The sequence below is a fragment of the Rana temporaria genome, chromosome 4 (assembly GCF_905171775.1).
Source record: "Rana temporaria chromosome 4, aRanTem1.1, whole genome shotgun sequence".
Taxonomy (NCBI): Eukaryota; Metazoa; Chordata; class Amphibia; order Anura; family Ranidae; genus Rana; species Rana temporaria.
Genome location: NC_053492.1, coordinates 468,741,620 through 468,765,736, shown reverse-complemented (window position 1 = coordinate 468,765,736; position 24,117 = coordinate 468,741,620). Strand labels below are relative to the sequence as shown.

The 24,117-nt window shown below is 44.4% G+C and overlaps 1 protein-coding gene across 2 annotated transcripts in view; it reads left to right on the top strand.

The window, feature by feature from the left end:
• Positions 1–24,117, top strand: part of CAPN11 (calpain 11) — a 106,934-nt gene that overhangs the window by 11,000 nt on the left and 71,817 nt on the right. Inside the window, exon 2 of one of the 2 annotated variants that reach the window (XM_040351766.1) lies at positions 11,925–11,982. The exons of the other annotated variant lie outside the window; for it this stretch is intronic. Coding sequence (XP_040207700.1) covers positions 11,964–11,982 — 19 coding nt within the window. The 5' untranslated portion in view covers positions 11,925–11,963. The remainder of the gene's footprint in view (positions 1–11,924; positions 11,983–24,117) is intronic. 2 annotated transcript variants of the gene reach the window in all.

Genomic DNA, 24,117 nt, shown 5'->3' with positions numbered 1-24,117 from the left:
TAGGATTGTCTGTCCTTTCAGCTAATCTGGTGACGCGTCAAAAGACCCGCTTCCTGATTGGCCAGGGAGGAGGATCAGTGTTGAGGAAAAGATGATCCGCACTCCGGTCGTTGCTCTTAAACAATTGACGTATTTATTGACAAGCCACAGTAGACAAACACAAATAGGAAAGGTTGACGCCTTTCAACCTATAAGGGCCTTAGTCATAAAAATGGTGGTTATGACTAAGGCCTTGAAGGCTGAAACACGTCAACCTTTCCTATTTGCGTTTGTCTACTGTGGCTTGTCAATAAATACGTCAATTGTTTAAGAGCAACGACCGGAGTGCGGATCATCTTTTCCTCATTTTTCTACGCAGCCAGCGACTGTGGATTGAGCACCCGGAAGCTCTGCTTTCCATGTGACGTATGGGTAGTAGCACTGACTTTTTTGTTTACATTCAGGAAGATCAGTGTTACAATAGTAAATATAAATTTTATATTGCAACACACTTGGGTGGGCTCTGTTTGCATTCTCTGTGCCCAGAGGCCACCCTTTTTTTGAAGCCTATTATAGCCTCTGGCTCTAATCAGGTGCTTCAAACCCCCCCCCTATTTGGGGTCCTGCAAGGGGCCAGACGAATGGATGGGCGCCTGTGTGCCCTTAATGGACAGGCTGCCACTGTATAAATGTGAGTTGGGGACTTTAGCTTGTAAGCTCCTCGAGGGTGGGGCCTGATGTGATCGTATAACATGTATATGAAGTGCTGCATAAATTGACGGCGCTATATAAGTACCCGTACTAAATATAGCCATATTGATCCTTGATTTTGCTATGTTAGTGGATACTGGACACAGATCTTGAAATTGCGACAAGCTATTTTCACACCTCCCAACTTTCTGAGATGGGAATGAGGGACACCTATCAGCAAAAGTATGCAGGCATAGGACACACCCCTTTCCACGCCCCCTTTAAAGGAGAATTGTACAAAAAAACAAGATTGGTTAAACCCACAAGTGCTTTTTTTTTTTTTTACCACCACTATTCCTTTATATTGGCTCTTGGAATTTACAAATGCAGCAATTTAGAAATCGGATGAAAGGTTTAGCGCTGGAAAACACTTTTTGATAGATAAAAAGTAAATTTTATATACAACTTTATAGATCAGACCAAAATGAGGGACTAATGAGGAGAATGAGGGACAGAGGGACATTGCTCGAAATCAGGGACAGTTGGGAGGTATGTATTTTGCGGTCTTGTAAAGCGCAATCCTCTATATACAGTAATAGGACATTATTCGGGGGATGGAAGTTGTACTTGGAGGGTGTATGAACTTGCGCTGTTCCTCCACATTCTAACGTCTCATTTCAGGATCCACATGTGGGATGTTTGTTTTGTAATCGGTCCGGTGACTCCGCTATTCAACATTGGAGGCCTGCCATTGATGTCCCAGGGTTTCCTGTTTGTTTTTTTGAATGGGAATTCATCAGGTGGCCCAATTATTTTGCACAATGCACAATGCATGCCGAAATATTGTCCCTCAACCCTTTCACTGCCAGCACTGTTTTTGTGCAATTTTTTTTTTTTTACACATTAAAATTAATTATTTTAGGCCTGAAGATTAAAGCGGTTGTATAGGCAAAAACATTTTTTTTTTTTCCTGGCACCTGTAAAGGAAAAAGCATAATGAGCTAGTATGCACCGCATACTAGCTCATTATGAAATACTTACCTTGGAACGAGGCGTCGTTACCACTGCCGGTCCACGCCGAGGGAGATGGGATTTCCCCTCGGCGTCTCTTCCGGGTATCGCGGCTCCAGCGCTGTGAGTGGCTGGAGCCGCGATGTCGTCACGCGCGGGAGACTTCTGTCCGGCAAGGTCCGGCGGCTGCCGGGCCTTAAGCCGAACATCCTCTGTGCGCATGCGCCGCTGCATTCAGCGGCTAGTTGCGAGGGGAATATCTCCTAAACCGTAAAGGTTTAGGAGATATTTTTTTTACCTACAGGTAAGCCTTGTTATAGGCCCTTATTATAGGCTTACCTGTAGGTAAAAGTAAAAGAAACACCCTATACAACCACTTCAAGTAAACCCAACAAAACATAATGTGTATTTGGAAGCCGAGACCCTGGAAAATAAAATGGCGTTGGTTCCAATTTTGTAATGTCACGTCATATTAGCGCAAGCAGTTTATCGCAAATGTTCAGTAAATAAATAAGTTGGTTAATTTTATTGCACACAAACCGAATATATTACCAATTAAAATCAAAAGATGGAGGAAATTGTATTGGACTAAATAGATACCCAACATGTGGAGCCTTAACCACCTAAGGGCCTACCCCCTTAAAGTGGAAGTAAACCCTACTATTGTTTTCAGCCAAGGAAGCTGCCATCTTGGCCTCTGTTTAATCTGCAACTGCCATAATGCTGCACATGTGATCCATTATGACACCGGTCATTGGATGGTTTGGTTGAGAGCACAACCAATGCACAACCAATGCAAATATCCCCCAAAAAACGATTTTAACTTTTTTCCTCAGTTTAGGCCGATACGTTATCTTCTACTTTTTTTTGTTAAAAAAAACGCAATAAGCGTTTATTGATTGGTTATCGCATCTACAAAATAGGGGATAGTTTTATGGCATTTAACTACTTGCCGACCAGCCGCCGTCATTTTACGGCGGCAGGTCGGCTCCCCTGCGCAGGCCACTAGTAGATCATGAACGGAAGATCAGTGATTTCCCCTAGTGAGGCCACCCCCCCCTACAGTTAGAACACACCCAGGGAACATACTTAACTCCTTCCCCGCCCCCTAGTGTTAACCCCTTCACTGCCAGTGGCATTTTTATAGCACTGATCGCTATAAAAATGTCAATGGTCCCAAAAATGTGTCAAAAGTGTTCGCCATAATGTCACAGTACCGATAAAAATCACTGATCGCCGCCATTACTAGTATAAATATAAATAAAAATGCCATAAAAATACCCCCTATTTTGTAAACGCTATAACTTTTGCGCAAACCAATCAATAAACGTTTATTGCGATTTTTTTTTTTTTTTACTAAAAATAGGTAGAAGAATACGTATCGGCCTAAACTGAGGGAAAAAAAAATTTTTTTTGGGCAAATTTATTATAGCAAAAAGTAAACAATATTCAATTTTTTTTTCAAAATTGTCGCTCTATTTTTGTTTATAGCGCAAAAACTAAACACCGCAGAGGTGATAGCATACCACCAAAAGAAAGCTCTGTTTGTGGGGGGGGGGAAAGGACGCTAATTTTGTTTGGGAGTTACGTCGCACGACCGCGCAATTGTCAGTTAAAGCGACAGTGCCGAATCGCAAAAAGTGCTCTGGTCTTTGACCAGCAATATGGTCCGGGGGTTAAGTGGTTAGAAAAAAAAACTTTGCGACCCACAGACCCGACACTTTTGACGTTTTTTTTGGGACCATTGACATTTCTACAGCGATCAGTGCTATAAAAAATAACCACTGATTACTGTATAAATGTCACTGGCAGGGAAGGGGGTTAACACTAGGGGGCGATTAAGGGGTTAAATGTTCCCTAGAGAGCGGCTTCTAACTGTGGGGGAAGGGGGACTGACAGGGAGTAGAGAGATCGCTGTTCCTGATCACTAGTAAGGATGAGCTCCGGCGTGTTCGCATAGTACACATGCAGAGCCCGCCAGGAAGTCGGCGCTGCGCTAATCACAGCCAGGGAGACATTTCCCGATCCCTGCAGCCGAGCATCGGGACAATGTCTCCCTGACTGTGATTAGCGCCGTGCAGAATTCCTGGCGGGCTCTGCACTTGTACTATGCGAACACGCCGGAGCTCATCCTTAATCACTAGGAACAGCAGATCTCTCTCTACTTCCCTGACAGAACGGGGATCTGTCTGTTTTACATTGACAGATCCCCGTTTTGGCTCTCTCTGGAACGATCGGCGTGCAGCCCTGCTGTAGCTCTTAAAGGGCCAGCCGTACTGGTACGGCGATTTGCGGGAACGAGCCAACCTGCCGCAGTATTATGATGGCGGCTGGTCTGAAAGAGTTTAAAGTGTCTGTAAACCTCAGACATGAAATATGAACAAAGCATATCCCTTTTATAGTGTGTATCATTCTATCTGCTGCCTCCTTCCTCTGCTATCTGCATGAATCGCTTCTGATCTGTTTTTCCTGACACCAAGAGAAAAATGGTGACAGGGGAAGGACCTCCAGCTGATTGACAGGCTGCGCTCTGTGTGAAAGGGGGCGTGTCCCTTCCCTCCAATCAGCTCGGGGGATCTGTCTGTTTACATTGACAGATCCCCGTTCTGGCTCTCTCTGGAACGATCATCTCTAATTTCCTGTTGGGACTGCTGGAATTTCTCAAACAAAAATTAAAGTGGAGTTCCACCCATAAATATAACATTACATCAGTAGTTTTAAAAGAATGTCATTAGTCCTTTAAGAATTTTTTTTTTTTTTTTTTTAGATGCCTTCAAAGTGTTGTTGCTAGGCAGAATAGTTAATCTTCCCACTTCCTGCACCTAGGTGCTTAATGCTTCCTAACCTACACCGCACAGACTCCTGGGAATGCAGTGGGTGTAACTTTGCAGGAGTCTGTGCACTCCCCAGTCTCGAAGAATCATGTGACTTGGACAGTACAGGTGCTGAAACCTGATCTGACACTGCTTGTGCTGCACTGAGCATGTGCGAGATCTGCAAGGCTGAAATCCAGGAAGTCATACAGTCTGGCTTCATGATGCCCACACTTAAGATGGCCCCAGTCAATTTCTATTTTATAAAGTGTCTAAATGCTGTAACAACCTAACAAAACGGACCTTAGTTTACAGACTAACTTTACTAGAATACATTACGCTTGTGTATTACAGGGGGATTTATATCTAAAAAGTGAAATTGTGGCCGGAACTCCGCTTTAAGTACTGTAATTTTTTCTGTGGTTTTGTATAATAATGACAGGTGCTGGTACCTACCTGAGAGGCAGTCCCGTGCCCCCCAGATATGTATCATCAGCTGGGCTATTCAATAGTCACCTCTGATTGGGCGGAACGCCACCTCCCGGGGCTATCCCTTGCACATCAGACAGTCGTCATAGGTCGGTGACAACAGCCGTGTCCCCCTTGTAGTCACATGACCCATATCTAGAAGTATTGCATAAGATGATGGGCGCTCCGGCCCGTCCTGCAGAGGAGAGATAAGCTGCAGAATACATTCCCAGAGCTTCCTCTCCTGCCGCACAGACAACTGAAGAGACCCAAATATCCTGCGGTGAGTATTAGAGAGAGACAGGCGGTGATCATTCTCTATATACAGGAGGGGGACTATACTGTACAGTAAGGGGATCATTCTCATACAGGAGGGGGACTATACTGTACAGTAAGGGGATCATTCTCTATATACAGGAGGGGGACTATACTGTACAGTAAGGGGATCATTTTTTATATACAGGAGGGGGACTATACTGTACAGTAAGGGGATCATTCTCTATATACAGGAGGGACTATACTGTACAGTAAGGGGATCGTTCTCTATACAGGAGGGGGGACTATACTGTACAGTAAGGGGATCATCCTCTATATACAGTAGGGGGACTATACTGTACAGTAAGGGGATCATGCTTTATATACAGGAGGGGGGACTATACTGTACAGTAAGGGGATCACTCTCTATATACAGGAGGGGGGACTATACTGTACAGTAAGGGGATCATTCTATTTACAGGATGGGGGACTATACTGTACAGTAAGGGGATCATTTTCTATATACAGGAGGGGGGACTATACTGTACAGTAAGGGGATCATTTTCTATATACAGGAGGGGGGACTATACTGTACAGTAAGGGGATCATTCTCTATATACAGGAGGGGGACTATACTGTACAGTAAGGGGATCATTCTCTATATACAGTAGGGGGGCTATACTGTACAGTAAGGGGATCATGCTTTATATACAGGAGGGGGACTATACTGTACAGTAAGGGAGACCATTCTCTACAGGAGGGGAGACTATACTGTACAGTAAGGGGATCATTCTCTATATACAGGAGGGGAGACTATACTGTATAGTAAGGGTATCATGCTTTATATACAGGAGGGGGACTATACTGTACAGTAAGGGGATCATTCTCTATATACAGGAGGGGGGCTATACTGTACAGTAAGGGGATCATTCTCTATATACAGAAGGGGGCTATACTGTACAGTAAGGGGATCATTCTCTATATACAGGAGGGGGGACTATACTGTACAGTAAGGGGATCATTCTCTATATACAGGAGGGGGACTATACTGTACAGTAAGGGGATCATTCTCTATATACAGGAGGGGGGACTATACTGTACAGTAAGGGGATCATTTTCTATATACAGGAGGGGGGACTATACTGTACAGTAAGGGGATCATTCTCTTATATACAGGAGGGGGACTATACTGTACAGTAAGGGGATCATTCTTTATATACAGGAGGGGGGATTGTACTGTACAGTAAGGGGGATCATTCTCTATATATAGGAGGGGGACTATACTGTACAGTAAGGGGATCATTCTCTATATACAGGAGGGGGACTATACTGTACAGTAAGGGGATCATTCTCTATATATAGGAGGGGGGACTATACTGTACAGTAAGGGGATTGTTCTCTATATACAGGAGAGGGGGACTATACTGTACAGTAAGGGAGATCATTCTCTATATACAGGAGGGGGACTATACTGTACAGTAAGGGGATCATTCTCTATATACAGGAGGGGGGACTATACTGTACAGTAAGGGGATTGTTCTCTATATACAGGAGGGGGGACTATACTGTACAGTAAGGGAGATCATTCTCTATATACAGGAGGGGGGACTATACTGTACAGTAAGGGGATCGTTCTCTATACAGGAGGGGGACTATACTGTACAGTAAGGGGATTGTTCTCTATATACAGGAGGGGGGACTATACTGTACAGTAAGGGAGATCATTCTCTATATACAGGAGGGGGGACTATACTGTACAGTAAGGGGATCGTTCTCTATACAGGAGGGGGACTATACTGTACAGTAAGGGGATCATTCTCTATATACAGGAGGGGGACTATACTGTACAGTAAGGGGATCATTTTTTATATACAGGAGGGGGGGGGGACTATACTGTACAGTAAGGGGATCATTCTCTATATACAGGAGGGACTATACTGTACAGTAAGGGAATTGTTCTCTATACAGGAGGGGGACTATACTGTACAGTAAGGGGATTATTCTCTATATACAGGAGGGGGGGCTATACTGTACAATAAGGGGATCATTATATACAGGAGGGGGGACTATACTGTACAGTAAAAGGATCATTCTCTATATACAGGAGGGGGGACTATACTGTACAGTAAGGGGATCATTCTCTATATACAGGAGGGGATCTATATAGGCTGGGGGGGGGGGACTATCCTGTACAGTAAGGGGATAATTCTCTATATACAGTAGGGGGGACTATCCTGTACAGTAAGGGGATCATGCTTTATATACAGTAGGGGGGACTATCCTGTACAGTAAGGGGATCATTCTCTATATACAGTAGGGGGGACTATCCTGTACAGTAAGGGGATCATTCTCTATATACAGGAGGGGGACTATACTGTACAGTAGGGGGATCATTCTCTACATACAGGAGGGGGGACTATACTGTACAGTAAGGGGATCATTCTCTATATACAGGAGGGGGACTATACTGTACAGTAAGGGGATCATTCTTTATATACAGGAGGGGGGACTATACTGTACAGTAAGGGGATCATTCTCTATATACAGAAAGGGGACTATACTGTACAGTAAGGGAGATCATTCTCTATATACAGGAGGGGGACTATACTATACAGTAAGGGGATCACTCTCTATATACAGGAGGGGGACTATACTGTACAGTAAGGGGATTATGCTTTATATATAGGAGGGGAGACTATACTGTACAGTAAGGGGAGCATTCTCTATATACAGGAGGGGAGACTATACTGTACAGTAAGGGGATCATTCTCTATATACAGGATGGGGGACTATTTTTTTTTTATGACCTAATGAATGCAGCAGGAGAAGGTGGAGCGCACAAAAGGTTTGAGGACACATAAAACTCCCAGGTGTGCAGGAGCAGAGCCAGGAGGAATTTTAGCGCACAAATTCCGACATATTTTCTGGTCGGGGTCATACCGGATTTCACAATCGCAAAGAAAAGACTTTCACTTGCCCTCATAGAATCGCTTCCTCACTGGTCTGGAATGCAGATCAAAATCTCGCGCTGGGGAGAAATCTCAGGACCCGCGATGGAGCGACTCCGTAGGATGTAAACGCTTCTCTCGTTGGCGAGTTGCCAGGCGAGAGGTAGAGTCGCTCGTGTGACATAATAAGGAAATGATAAATAATTCAAATATAAAGAATAGGAAAATTAATATTGAAAGTATAAATAGAACATAATTAACTGCATCCGGACCGCCCCGCGTTTACAGCAGCAGGGTGGCCCTTTGGCGCAAAATTGCGTACCTGTACGTGATTTCGATTGTTGGGTCTGGGGCAACCGCTACCGCTATGATTGGACACAGCCGGAGCCAATCGGCGGCCCCAATGTTCGTGTTGTCGAGAGGCAGAATGGTGATCTGCCTATGTAAGCAAGACAGATCGTCGTTCTGTCAGAGGGGAAGATGGAGATCTCGTGTTTCTGCTAAGCAGAAACACGGATCTCTGTCTTCCCACAGTCAAAGCCCACCAGTTAGCAAGCACTCCCAGGGGAACACATTTAACCCTTCGATCGCCCCTGATAACCCCTTACCTGTCTGTGTCATTAGTACAGTAACGGTGCTTTTTTTTTTTTCGCACTGATCACTGTACTGGTGTCACTGGTCCCCAAATAGCGTCGCTTAGTGTCAGATTTGTTCGCTGCCATGTCGCAGTCCCGCTAAAAATTGCTGAGCAGCGCCATAACTAGTAAAAAATAAAATAAACAACATTTAAATTCCATAAATATATTCCATAGTTTGTAGACGCTATGGCCCAGATTCACAAAGAGTTACGCCGGCGTATCAGTAGATACGCCGACATAACTCTGAATCTAAGCCCGTCGTATGTTTAAGTGTATGCTCAAACTGAGATGCACTTAAACATGCCTAAGATACGACAGCCTGCGCCGTCGCATCTTAGGGTGCAATATTTACGCTGGCCGCTAGGTGGCGCTTCTAATGAGGTCGGCGTAGAATATGCAAATGAGTCGTTACGCCGATTCGCGAACGTACGCTTGCCCGTCGCAGTAAAGATACGCCGTTTCCCTAAGAGATACGCGGCTTAAAGATAAACATGCCCCCTAGGTGGCGTATCCAATGTTGAGTATGGCCGTCGTTCTCGCGTCGCAATTTGAAAATTTGACGTCGTTTGCGTAACTCGTCCGTGAATGGGGCTGAACGCCATTTACGTTCACGTCGAAACTAATGACGTCCTTGCGACGTAATTTAGCGCAATGCACGACGCAAAATTTTTTGGGACGGCACATGCGCAGTACGTTCGGCGCGGGAACGCCCCTAATTTAAATGCTCTACGCCCCCTACCCAGCTCATTTGAATTAGGTGGGCTTGCGCCGGGGGATTTACGCTACGCCGCCGCAACTTTACAGGCAAGTTCTTTGTGAATAAAGCACTTGCCTGTAAAACTTGCGGCGGCGTAACGTAAATGACATGCGTTACGCCGCCGCAGTTTTACGCCCATCTACGAGAATCGGGGCCAATATCTTTTGAGCAAACCAATCAATCTATACGTATTGTGATTTATTTTTTTTGACCAAAAACATTTAGCAGAATACATATTGGCCTAAATTGATGAAGACATTTTAATTTTCTTTTTTTTTTTTTTTATTGAATATGTCTTATAGCAGAATGTAATATAATTTCGAAATTGTCTGTTTTTTTTGTTTTTGCTTATTGCGCACAAAAATAAAAGCCGCGGAGGTGATCAAATACCGCCAAAAGAAAACTCTATTTGTGGGGGGGGGAGGACATCAATTGTATTTGTGTACAGCGTCGCACGACCGCGCAATTGTCAGTTAAAGTAATGCAGTGCCGTATCGGGAAAAAAAAAGGCCTGGTCATGAAGGGAGGTAAATCTGGAGCGGTTAAAAAAAAAAATAATAATAATAAAAATAAGCCTTGCAAGATGAGCTCCATTTACTTTAAAATATAAAAAAAAAAGAAGAAAGCTAGTTGTGCATTAACCACTTGCCGCCCGCCAATGACAGATTGACGGCGGCAAAGTGGTTGTAGAATCCTGACTGGACGTCATATGACGTCCTCAGGATTCTGAGCCGCTGCACGCCCCCGGGGGCGCGCATCGCGGCGATCGTTGTTGCGGGGTGTCAGTCTGACACCCCGCAGCACCGATCTCGGTAAAGAGTCTCTCACGGAGACTCTTTACCACGTGATCAGCCGTGTCCAATCACGGCTGATTAAACAGGAAGAGCCGTTGACGGCTCTTCTTCACTCGCGTCTGACAGACGCGAGTAGAGGAGAGCCGATCGGCGGCTCTCCTGACAGGGGGGGTTCGCGCTGATTGTTTATCAGCGCAGCCCCCCCTCGGATCGCCACATGGACCACCAGGGAAGCCTACCCTGGACCAGGGAAGGGCAGATCCCAAAAAAAAGGCCCAAAAAAAAAAAAAGCTGTAAAAAAAAAAAAAGGGCAGATAAAAAAAAAAGGCAAAAAAAAAAAAAAAAAAGGCTGTAAAAAAAAAAAACCATTAAAAAAAAAAAGATGCCACTCAGTGCCCACAAATGGCCACTGACTGGCAACATAGGTTAATCAGTGCCACCCTACAGTGTCCATCAGTGCCACCCCACAGTGCCCATCCATGCCCAGTGCCCACCTATCAGTGCCCATCTGTGCCACCCATAAGTAGCCATCAGTGCCACCCATAAGTGCCACCGATGAGTGCCCATCTGTGCCGCCTATGAGTGCCCAGTGCCACCTATGTGTGCCCGTCAGTGCCGCCTATGTGTGCCCATCAGTGCCGCCTATGTGTGCCCGTCAGTGCCGCCTATGTGTGCCCGTCAGTGCCGCCTATGTGTGCCCATTAGTGCCGCCTATGTGTGCCCATTAGTGCCGCCTATGTGTGCCCATTAGTGCCGCCTATGTGTGCCCATCAGTGCCGCCTATGTGTTCCCATCAGTGCCGCATACAAGCGCCGCCAATCAGTGCCACCTATGTGTGCCCATCAGTGCCGCATACAAGCGCCGCCAATCAGTGCCACCTCATCTGTGCCCGTCAGTACTACCTCATCGATGTCCATCAGTGCCATCTCATCGGTGCCCATCAGTGCCGCCATATCAGTGCCCGTAATTGAAAGAGAAAACTTACTTATTTACAAAAAATTTAACAGAAAAAAAATAAAAACGTATTTTTTTTCAAAATTTTCAGTCTTTTTTTCGTTGTTGCGCAAAAAAAAAAAAATCGCAGAGGTGATCAAATACCACCAAAAGAAAGCTCTATTTGTGGGGAAAAAAGGACGCCAATTTTGTTTGGGTACAGTGTAGCATGACCGCGCAATTGCCATTCAAAGTGTGACAGTGCTGAAAGCTGAAAATTGGCTTGGGCGGGAAGCTGCGTAAGTGCCCGGTATGGAAGTGGTTAAACATGACATGCATGTAACAAATTGATCTAGTGTGTGAGTTTTGATACATTCTAGTTAACCCAATAATCCATTTTCTATTCTAATCCGTAAGTAACACAGTAATGAATGCATGTCTTGTGCCCCTGTGTGTGTGTGTGTATTGTGTATTGTGTGTGTGTATTGTGTGTGTGTGTATTGTGTATAGTGATATGTGATGACGACGTGTCAAAATTTGTTTAGATTTGCTTATGCCATAAAGCAAAGACTTGTCCTCACCGTCTTTTTCTCTCTCTCTCTTACCTGCACTTCTGCAATCAATGACACTCCATGCAGACACTTGCGCACAATTCTGCTTCTGCGAATTAAGTTCTGATGGCGACCTTCTCCACAGGTATGTTAGGGGATGGGTAGAACCATAGGTGTGCGCAGCCTATTGCATTGGTGGGGTGCACCCCAAAGTTCATGCACAGCAGTGGACGGTGTCAGTAGAGATGAGGTTGGTGACGGGTGTCAGTAGTTTTTTGTTTTTAATTATATATACTTTTTTTTTTTTTTCACACACAAACATACATAGTAAAAAAAAAATAAAAAAAAAATAAAGTATATATAATGGCCCGGATTCACATACATCGGCGCATATTTATGCAGACGTAGCGTATCTAATATACGCTACGCCGACGCAGCGCACAGAGGCAAGCACTGGATTCACAAAGCACTTGCCTCCAAATGTACGCTGGGTTTCTTAGTCGTAACTCGTCGTAAGTGGAAGTGGGCGTGAGCCATGCAAATGAGGCGTGACCCCATGTAAATGATGGATTGAGCGTCATAAAGATACGAATAACGTACGGCGCATGCGCCGTCCCGTGGACGCATCCCAGTGCGCACGCTCAGAATCGCGTCGAAACAACTGCCTAAGATACGTCGCATCACTGCCTACGACATGAACAAAACCTACGCCTAGTCATATTCACGAACTACGTAAACGACGTAAAATACGACGGCTGTGTTCCCTGGTCCCTACCTTTTGCATGAGTTGCGCCTCCTATATGGGGAATAACTTTACGTTGGACGTAAGTTTTACGCAAACCGCGTATATTATGCGCCGGGCGCAACTACGTTCATGAATCGCCGTATTTCACTCATTTGCATCTTTGAATCGAAAATCAATGGGAGCGCCAGAGTAAATATGCACCCACGATACGCCGGCGTAGGAAAGTTACGTCGGTCGGATGCAGCCTATTTTCAGGTGTATCTTGGTTTCTGGTTCGGCGCACATTTGTACTTACGACAGCGTATCTCAAGATATGTCGGTGTAAGTGCTTTGTGAATCCGGGTCAATGTATGTGTTAGTGTGTGATATATATATATAATTTTTTTTTTTTTTTTTACACAATCTATCTACACACATATAGTAAAAAATATATATATTTACGTTTATTTTTGTATGTATGTGTGTATATATATATATATATATAATTTTTTTTTTGTAAAAATAATAAAAGTAAAAAACTTTTTTTTTTTTTATACATCTCTCTAATCTCATACATACACTTTTATTTTTTATTTTTTTACAAATTTGTTAGGAGCCCCATTTGAGTGGCTTTTGTGAAATGGCAGAGAAAGGGACTGAGGACAGGGATTCCCCAGTCCCTTTCTCTGTTGTCTCAGCTGCCACGGCGGTAGGGGCGTTTAGCAGAGGGAATCTGCATCACTTAGGGTGTGCCCAGGCATACCCAGTGTGCAAGAATATTGGTATAACACAGATGCCCTCCTACGTGGTAACACTGGGGGGGTAAGACCTACTGTGTGCCATGTCCACCGTGGAGGGAAGGTGACCCCCCCCCCCTATTGCAAATGCCATTGCCAGGGATGTGCATGACATTAGGGTGTAATGGCCAGGGATGAGGATGACCTAATCAAAGTGTAATGGAAGAAGATGATGCAATTATGGTGTAATAGGGATGAGGATGATATAATCTGGGTATAATGGGGGGGGGGGATAAGGATGGCGTAATTATGGTTAATTATAGTATAATTGTATACAAAGGGCATTATCGGTATAATGGTATTGATCTCTGTAATTGTGCACGATCACTATCCGGGTAATCTGGGTGTTGGTGAAAAGAGGATTATTTCTTAGGAACTGTAGAACTGAAAACAAGAAGATCGGTGGAGTTGCTGCCCATTGTGACCAATCCGAATCCTTGTTTTCAGCTGAACTCCCGGCCTACAGCTCAATAAATTCCGGTAAGTGACCTTGTTCTGCTCTGCTGCAGCAAGGAAGCACAGCCTGGTCTCCTTTTGCGGTTTGTCGGTGAGGAATCAGCAGCAGACTGATGAGCTCATCTCTCTGCTCTCTCCTCCTGTTTCTTGTAAGCACATGTGCATACAGGACAGCTGATTGGCTCCCAGCACTGCGCATTTCTCTCCGATCTACAAATGATTTAAGGATGCTGATGCCAAGTCAGGTACTTGCGTTGGTTGTATGTGAAAAAACATTCATGATTTTTCTGTGAGTAGAAACCCTGCGTTCATTGTTGTGATGGTGGTCTTATTTTTTTTTTTTTAAATCTACCTGGTGATGGTGTTGGTGGCACAGTCCCCTGTGGTGGGTGTTGGTGGTACAGTTCAGCTTGGTGGGGGTTTATGATGCCCTGCAGTTGTTGTTGATGGAGCAATCTTCTGTGGTGGTTGTTGTAGTGTCCCTTGTAATGGGCATAGGTGGCACCATCTCCTGTGGCAGGGCGTGGGTGGCACTGTCTCCAGGAGGCGTGGGTGGCACCATCCATTGTAATGGGGGTGGGTGGTGCCTTTGTTCCCTGTGGTGGTTTTTGGAGGAACAGTCCCTTGTATTGGGTGTGGGCAGGGGTGGACTGACAACTCATGGGGCACCCAGGCAATAGATTATGGGGCCACACACACACGCACACACTATACATACACAGTAGAAACCAGGGGTGGACTGACAACTCATGGGGCCCCCTGGCAATATAAGATTATGGGGCCCCCGGGCTTACAGATGGCCACCACGCCAGGAGGCAGTGCAGAGGCGGGGCAGCTAAAATCTCGGGATTTTCACATCAAAAGCATGTCGGTTTCGGACATATCAGGGACAGATGTAAAAAAAACATAGATTTTTACATACTGTCCCTGGTTTTACTGAGCCTGGCAACCCGAATGGTCAGTCCGCCCCTGGGTGTGGGTGATGCTGTCCCCTGTGGCAAATGTTGGTGGATCTGTCCCATGTGGCAGGTGATGGTGGTGCAGTCCCTTCCGGTAGGGGCTGGTATCACATCTCAAAGTGGTGGAAGGTCTGAGCAGCAGTGGCAGTGCTCCCAATCCGGAAAGCAGTGGGCAGGACTAGGTGTGGCCAGGTGCTGATTGATTTATATTTTTGTGACTCAGCCGTGACAATGCAGATGGCCACGCCCCCTCCTTCCCCTCCGCAACATCTTCTTCTCCTTCTCTGCATAGTGCAGGCAGGCACATCCTGGACAAGAGGAGCAACTCTGCTTTGATTTCAGGAGCAGTGCAGCATCGTTGTCACCCCATCACAGGAAGCCATATTAAGTGAATTTCTCTGGCAGGATCATCAGGTATTTGTGAGACTTTGCAGGGGACTGTAAAGGGGAAGAGAAAACTGTAAAAGCAGACTTTGTTATATTTAAAAGTTGCAGCACATTTGTTTGTAATAGGAAGCCGGAGTTCTACTAAATCTTCTGCTAATAATTTTTACTTTAAGACTGCATTCACACCTGAGCGTCGGTCGTTCGGTTGTTTTTTCGGGCGTTTTTTTCCGGCGTTTTGTCGCACGTATTCATGCTTATTTGCATACAGCGTCGTCCGACGTTTTTGTACTTCAACGTTTTTTATTTTAGCCAATAGGAAAAATTATCATCAAAAAGAAAAAAGTTGTACTACATTGGGTAGCGACATGGCGGACTTTAAAGGGCAATCACAGGGACGTATATCGTTATAAAAATAAAGTTTAATTACAAAATAGTACATATACAAATAAATTTCATATAAAAAATGTTATCAAGAGAGAGAACATAGATACATATTTGAGCAATAGAACGTCTCGCCGACGCGTTTCGCCTTACGGCTTCTTCTGGACGAGTTGTATGGTTTTATAACACGGAAGTATTGCTACTTGTATGTGTCAATAGAGTTGGTGGTCATCCGCATCCATCAAGGATCATTGAGTTAGTACCAAAAATAAGTACGTGAGCCGGTTAGCAAGGAAGACACGATTTCCTGATGGTATGGGGAGCCACAATAGTAATAGGTTCTCGAAGATAGTATAAAAAGGCAACAACCGGGACCAGCAAGGCAGAAGACAGGTGAGAAAGACCTGGAGGGAAAATAGATTCCGTCGCTAGGTGACTACACTGCGTGTGTGTGTCCCGGGGAGGTAGCAGCCTGTGCTCCACTCCTGTCGTGGAGCACAGGCTGCTACCTCCCCGGGACACACACCACTCCATAGGCGTTAAGGTTCTAAAGCCTTTGATCTGCCCTCTACTGTGGACAGTGCAGTGTAGTCACCTAGCGACGGAATCTATTTTCCCTCCAGGTCTTTCTCACCTGTCTTCTGCCTTGCTGGTCCCGGTTGTTGCCTTTTTATACTATCTTCGAGAACCTATTACTATTGTGGCTCCCCATACCATCAGGAAATCGTGTCTTCCTTGCTAACCGGCTCACGTACTTATTTTTGGTACTAACTCAATGATCCTTGATGGATGCGGATGACCACCAACTCTATTGACACATACAAGTAGCAATACTTCCGTGTTATAAAACCATACAACTCGTCCAGAAGAAGCCATAAGGCGAAACGCGTCGGCGAGACGTTCTATTGCTCAAATATGTATCTATGTTCTCTCTCTTGATAACATTTTTTATATGAAATTTATTTGTATATGTACTATTTTGTAATTAAACTTTATTTTTATAACGATATACGTCCCTGTGATTGCCCTTTAAAGTCCGCCATGTCGCTACCCAATGTAGTACAACTTTTTTCTTTTTGAACCTAAACTTCGGATGTGGGCCAACGTGAGTGCCTTATTGTTATTTCCCCCCTTACCCTTTTTTGAAAAATTATCATCTTTTCATCACTTGTTGCTATGTTGGTAGATTTTTTTTTAATCTTCTGCCTGGGTGAAAAGTTCTATTGATTAAAGCGACGAAACGCCCGTAGCAAACGCTCGTTGTCACGCAAGTCGCTTGAATCGAGTGTTTCCATTACTTTCTATGGGTAATAGAAACGCTCAAATACGCCCGTTACGCGTGACAAAAAAGGGTCCGGAACTTGTTTGAGATTCAGTCGTTCGGCGTCAGGCTCCTTGGAGTGGAGATGTGAACCATCTCCATAGGCTATAATGTATTTTTTCCCCTCTAGCGTATTTGAGCGTCGCGCTTCAGGCGACAAAACGCTCAGGTGTGAATGCAGCCTAAACATCGAGTCATTGAAAACATACAAAATATAAACATTGTTTCCATTTCATGTCAGTATTTTGTATTCTGTTGCTTTTACATTTCTTTCTGGTCAGCATTTGTGTACAAAAAACGGAATCCCAAACCGTGTGAAAATAATGTAGCGCTGGTGGGTGTTATACCCGGGTGGTATGTACTATGAAATGCCGGGGAGGCACGGGGGGGTATGGTTCAGCCTGGGGGGGTGACATCAGGATTTACACACTGCTCTGGTTGTTTGTCGGGGCTGTAGGGGAATTGTTGAGAGGGGTCACGAGGCTCTTTATAGCTCACATGACCGGAAACCTCCACTTTCCTTGTGTAGTGGTCTATATGATAGTCTGGCATATAAAGCAGGCGGCTTGTTGCTTTATTGTTTTTGCAAAATCGTACTCGTGCGACAAGGGAGAAGGCGGTAGGTGGGTGCCGTACAAAGAGAACCAACCTGACCAAAGGCTTGTAATGGGAATAATCCTGCGTTATGTCTGTAGTTCCATCCTAGTTTGGACAGGTGTCCTCTGTTTTTACACTAAGGGGATCTACAGTAGACAATTCAAATTTGTTTTTTAACGAATTTCGACAAATTCATTAATTCAAATATGGGGAAATTTAAAAAAAACGGAAATTAAAAAAATTTGGAAATTCGAAAATCTGAAATAATAACTAATTTTTAACTATTACTAAATATTAAATTATAGGTATTGGAATTTCCTTTCAAATTTGGCTGTTGGCGAACGTTACGAATTATCCGAAAATAACGAATGCCGCATCTAAGCGAATGGAACGTAAAAAAATTAACCGCTTAAGGACCGCCTCCTGCACATATACGTCGGCAGAATGGCACGGATAGGCATATCGACATACCTGTACGTCCTCTTTAAATGCATGTCCGTGTGGTCGCGCACCGTGAGTCGGACCGCGAGTCACGCGGACTTGATCGCCGCGGGGATCCCTGCGATCGTCTCACAAATATATAGAGCGGGGAGATGCTTGTGTGTGTGTAAACAAGCCTCTCCCCGCTCTGACTAGTGACAATGACACTGATCTCGGCTCCATGTATTCGGAGCAAAGATCAGTGTCATGTGACACACAGCCCATCCCCCGTACAGTAAGAAACACTATGCAGGGAACACTTAACCCCTACAGCGCCACTTAGTGGTTAACCCCTTCACTGCCAGTGCAATTTTCACAGTAAACCGTGCAATTTTTATAGCGCTGATTGCTGTGAAAATGACAATGGTCCCAAAAATGTGTCAAAAGTGTCCAATGTGTCCTCCATAATGTCGCAGTCAGGAAAAAAATCGCTGATTTTTTTTTTTTTTTTTTTACCAAAAATAGGTAGAAGAATACATATCGGCCTTAACTGAGGGGGGAAAAAAAAAGTTTTTAGATATTTTTGGGGAATATTTATTATGGCAAAAAGTTATATATATATATATATATATATATATATATATATATATATATATATATATATATATATATATATATATATATAATATTTTTTTCAAAATTGTCGCTCTATTTTTGTTTTATAGCACAAAAAATAAAAACCACAGAGGTGATCAAATACCACCAAAACAAAAGCTCTATTTGTGGGGGAAAAAAAGATGTAAATTTTGTTTGGGAGCCACGTCTCACAACCGCGCAATTGTGAGTTAAAGCGACGCAGTGGCGAATCGCAAAAAGTGGCCATGTACTTTAGCTGCAAAATGGTTCGGGGCTGAAGTGGTTAATAATAAGTTACTATAATAATAATAATAAAAACATGTTATTAATTTGTTCCGTTCCATTCGTTTAGATGCGACATGCGTTATTTCGGATAATTCGTAAATTCAGATAAATTTGTATTAGTTACATTCACTAACAGCCAAATTTAAAAGGAAATTCCAATACCTATAATGTAATAGTTAAAGCGGTGGTTCCCCTAAAAATAAAGTTTTGACATTGCATTTGCTATAATAATTACAGTTAGAATCGGCTGGTTTTATGTAAAAAATACCTCCGTACGTAGCGTTTGTATTATTCGTTCCCACCGTCACTTCCGGGTACGATGCTGGCGGTGGGCTTTCCTTATTGATGGACAGGCATCCGACCGACGCATCCATCGCGTCACGAGATGCCGAAAGAAGCCGAACGTCGGTGCGGCTCTATACGGCGCATGCGCAACGACGTTCGGCTTATTTCGGTCGGATGCCTGTCCATCAATAAGGAACGCCCACCGCCAGCATCGTACCCGGAAGTGGCGGTGGGAACGAATAATACAAACGCTACGTACGGAGGTATTTTTTACATAAAACCAGCCGATTCTAACTGTAATTATTATAGCAAATGCAATGTCAAAACGTTATTTTCAGGGGAACCACCGCTTTAAGTTGTTGTTTCAGATTTTGGGGTTTAGAATTTCCAATTTAAATATTATTATTAATAATAATAATAATAATAATAATATTTGAATTGGAAATTCTAAACCCAAAAATCTAAAACAACAACTTTACTATTCCATTATAGGTATTGGAATTTCCTTTCAAAGTTGGCTGTTGGTGAACGTTACGAATTATCCGAAATAACGAATGCCGCATCTAAACAAATGGAACGTAACAAATTAATAATAATGATAAAATTTGATAATAACGTAGTATTTATTTATTCCGTTCCATTCGTTATTTCGGACACTTCATAACTTTGGATAAATTCGTATTTGTTGCGTTCACTAACAGCCAAATTTGAAAGGAAATTCCAATAACTATTACTAACTATTAAATTGTAGGTACGTTATTAGTTGGTTGTTGTTTCAGAATTCCCCTGTTTTTTTTTGTTTTTTTTTTTACGAATTGCGATCATAACCCGAAAAAACACCCAAAAAAACTAATGAATGAAAACAAACACATTTTTCGGCAGTGCACATGTCTAATCTACAGAGCTGCTATGAACTACAAGTCCTCTGTCCAAGGCTTAAACTGGCCACCAATAATGTTTTATAAACCCAGAGAGTAAAATAAGTATTGAACACGTCACCATTTTTCTAGGTAAATCTATTTCTAAAGGTGCTTTTGCCATGAAATGTTCACCACGTGTCGGTAACAATCCATACATACAAAGACACCACAACAAGTTCAGAAATGAAGTTCTGTGTAATAAAATGGAAGGACACCGAGAAAAAAGTATTAAACCCTCTACCTGAAATGTATTTAATACTTGGCACAAAATCCTTTGTTGGTGATGACCGCTTCATGACACCTCCTGTATGGAGAGACGAGTCGCATGTGTTTCTCAGGTGCGATTTTGGACCATTCTTCCACACAAAATAGTCTTCAAATCTTGAAGGTTTTGTGGGCCTCTTCTATAAACCTTTTGTTCTTTCCATAGATTTTTCTATTGCCGGGTAGCTGAGTGCGGTGCCAGTTGCCGGGTAGCTGAGTGCGGTGCCAGTTGCCGGGTAGCTGAGTGCGGTGCCAGTTGCCGGGTAGCTGAGTGCGGTGCCAGTTGCCGGGTAGCTGAGTGCGGTGCCAGTTGCCGGGTAGCTGAGTGCGGTGCCAGTTGCCGGGTAGCTGAGTGCGGTGCCAGTTGCCGGGTAGCTGAGTGCGGTGCCAGTTGCCGGGTAGCTGAGTGCGGTGCCAGTTGCCGGGTAGCTGAGGGCGGTGCCAGTTGCCGGGTAGCTAAGGGCGGTGCCAGTTGCCGGGTAGCTGAGGGCGGTGCCAGTTTTCGGTCAGGTAGCAGAGTGCAGTGTGTAATGTGTGTTTGGAATGTGTGAATCATGTCTGTGAATGTAACTGTTGATGCTGCCAGTTGCCGGGTAGAAAGCATGGTGCCAGTTGCCGGATAGCAAAGCACGGTGCCAGTTGGGTAGCTGAGCACAGTGCCAGTTTTCAGTCGGGTAGCAGAGTGCAGTGTGTAATGTAAATGGGTGTGTCTGGAATGTGTGAATCATGTCTGTGAATGTAACTGTTGGCGCAGAATGGGTATTGATGGTGGGTGACGATGTTCCTGGGAGTGCAGGGAGGAAATCCTGTGTAGATATGGATACAGAGAAGATCAGAGGAGGCCTAAGGGGATGAAATAGGGACCAATCCATGGACATTACACAAGAGCTTGCCATCTAATATACCATTGATGTGCGGTACTTGCTCTGAAAGCCCCCACATCTCCTATTGTGCGGTGCGTGGGCTCCGGGGCCCATCTGATATCTTCTATGCAGACAATGGACCCAGCACAGCGCCGGCTGTATAAACCAGAACTGGGAGCGACTGAGCAAATATTGACTTCATTAACGATTCTTATCAGGCCGGTGGAATATTTCCTGGGACAATAAAAGCTGAGCCGCTCACACTGAGGGATTCTGGGTAATGTCAACACAACGGCTGCCCAGAATCAATCATGGACCGTAGAGGAATCAATATATGGATCCCTCATTTCCTTCTTATAGAGGGAAGATCACGCTGACATCCCATGACCAATCACCGATCTCCTCATTGGTTGCCAACCACACTGTTCTGCGATATGGGCTGCTCAGATGTGATAGGGAGGAAATGCTCAGCATAGAAACTCACTGAAAACTGAGCATGTGCAGAGCTGCCAACACTGCTCTGCAAAATCCCTAGCTGAATTGGGGACATGGACAGAGAGGGGGGGGGGGGTAGAGAGCAGCAGGATCAACCAGGTTTTTACAGAATACAGATAATGTCCCTCTCTAGATGTGCAAAGCTGGTAGAGACATCCCCCAGAAAGACTCACAGCTGTGATTGCAGAGAAAGGGGGTTCTACAAAGTATTGACTCCGGGGGGCGCCATACAAATGTACCCCCCACACTTTTCACATATTTATTTGTAAACAATTTTTGAAAATCCTTTTCCTTTACAATTATGTGACACTTTGTGTTGGTCCATCACATAAAATCCCAAATAAAATACATTATGTTTCTGGTTGTAAGATGACAAAATATGGAAAATTTCAAGGGGTATGAATACTTTTTCAAGGCACCAATGGTATATTGGATGGCAAGCTCCTGTGTCCATGGTCTGGTTCTATATCATCCCCTTTGGCCTCCTCTGATCTTCTTCTCTGTATCTTCATTATATGCACACAGGATTTCCTCCCAGCACTTCCACTCGGACATTGCGCTTCTTGATTTTCTGCATGAGCCGAGCGTCCTGAGTGGGACTGGCTTACGATGCGTACTCTGGAATATGCAGTTCAGTTTTGGGCCCCAGTTCTCAAAAAGGATATCGGGGAACTGGAGAAAGTGCAGAGAAGGGCAACCAAACTGATAAGAGGCATGGAGGAGCTCAGCTATGAGGAAAGATTAGAGGAACTGAATTTATTCTCTCCTGAGAAGAAGAGAATAAGGGGGGATATGATCAACATGTACAAATATATAAGAGGTCCATACAGTGAACTTGGTTTTGAGTTATTCATAATTCTTTACGTTTTGGGGGGGTTTCTTCACAGTAAGAGCTGTGAAAATGTGGAATAGACTCCCTCCAGAGGTGGTTCTGGCCAGATCAGTAAAGTACTTTAAGAAAGGTCTGGATACTTTCCTACATGTACACAATATAACTGGGTACTGACATTTATAGGTAAAGTTGATCCAGGGAAAATCCGATTGCCTCTCGGGGGATCAGGACAGATTTTTCCCCCTGCCGTAGCAAATTGGATCATGCTTTGCTGGGGATTTTTGTCTTGCTCTGGATCAACTCTGCGTGAAGGTGGGTGTTGTCACAGACGGGACATACATTTCTGCCTTGTTTAGACAATACACCAATTGCTATTAGGCGTCGGCTGAAAAGTAGCCAGAAATGGTCTAAGGGCGTTGGAAGACTTCAGCTGTTCAGAATGAGGCAATTAAGGTCTCTATAAGTAATCCAGAGGATTGCCACTGAATTGCTGCATCCTGAGGCTTTGTGAGGAAGGAGAGCAGTGTACTGAAAGTCTTCTGAGGAGGTGAGGTGGTGATTTGATTTTTCTGTGTGAAAAAAATCAAGACTATTTTTTTTCTGCTGTATGACCAGCAGTGTCTGCCCAGCACTAGGCTGTGCCAGACTTCATTAGATAGGTTCCCGTGTGGTGAAGATAGACGCCCCAAGTGGCCAGGGTTTATTTTATGTTTGATTTTGTTTATGCTGTTTGGATGCTTGCACTTGTTTCCAGCAAGATGGAAGAATAAACCAAAATCGTTGTTTTCAACCGTCTTCGACTGCCTGTCTGTATAAATTCAGTGTGTAGTGAACCCATCCAAGGGGCCCCCCCCCCCCCCCGCTACCGAGCTAACCCCTTACAATATATATACACACACACACACACACACGCATATATATAATTTGGTTGAACTTGATGGACTTGTCTTTTTTTCAACCTGACTTACTATGAACATCGTCACTCACCATTAACACCTGTTCTGCTACAACAGTTCCATTCACTGACATTATTCACACATTCCAGACACACCTATTTAAATTACACACCGCAGTCTGCTACCCGACGGACCACTGACACCATGCTCCAGTGGCGGTGCATCCATAAGGGGCTCTTGGGCGCTGCCCCCTCTCTCCTGGCACCGCTCTATCACCATAGATTCATGCATTGCATGAATCTATCTATGGTCGCCGCTAACACCCCCTCTTCAGCCTCCGGGCCCCTGAATTAAAGTGGCAGGGGTGTTTTTATGGAAGCACCTGATTAGAGTGGTAGGCTCTAATAGGCACCCAAAAAGGTGAACACCGGGTGCCATGCTAGGCGCTCGTTCATTCAGCGTTGTGTTAGCAAAGCAAATTTCTTTGCTTTGCTAACGCTGAACCGCCTATCAGCTAATCAGGTGCTTGGGTCTGTTACCGGTCACCTGATTGGCTGAAATGTCAGGCACTGTGGTTGGACGCCTGATGGAGAGGATGGCAGAAGACATCGAGCGTGCAGGACACCGCCGCTGACCCGCTGCAGGCAAGTGCCAGGCGATGCACAGTGGCTGCGTTTGATGGGGGCACAGTGGCTGCGTTTGATGTTGGTGTTTTTTTTAGTTTGTTTGCCCCCTTACACAAATTTTGAGCACCAGCCACCA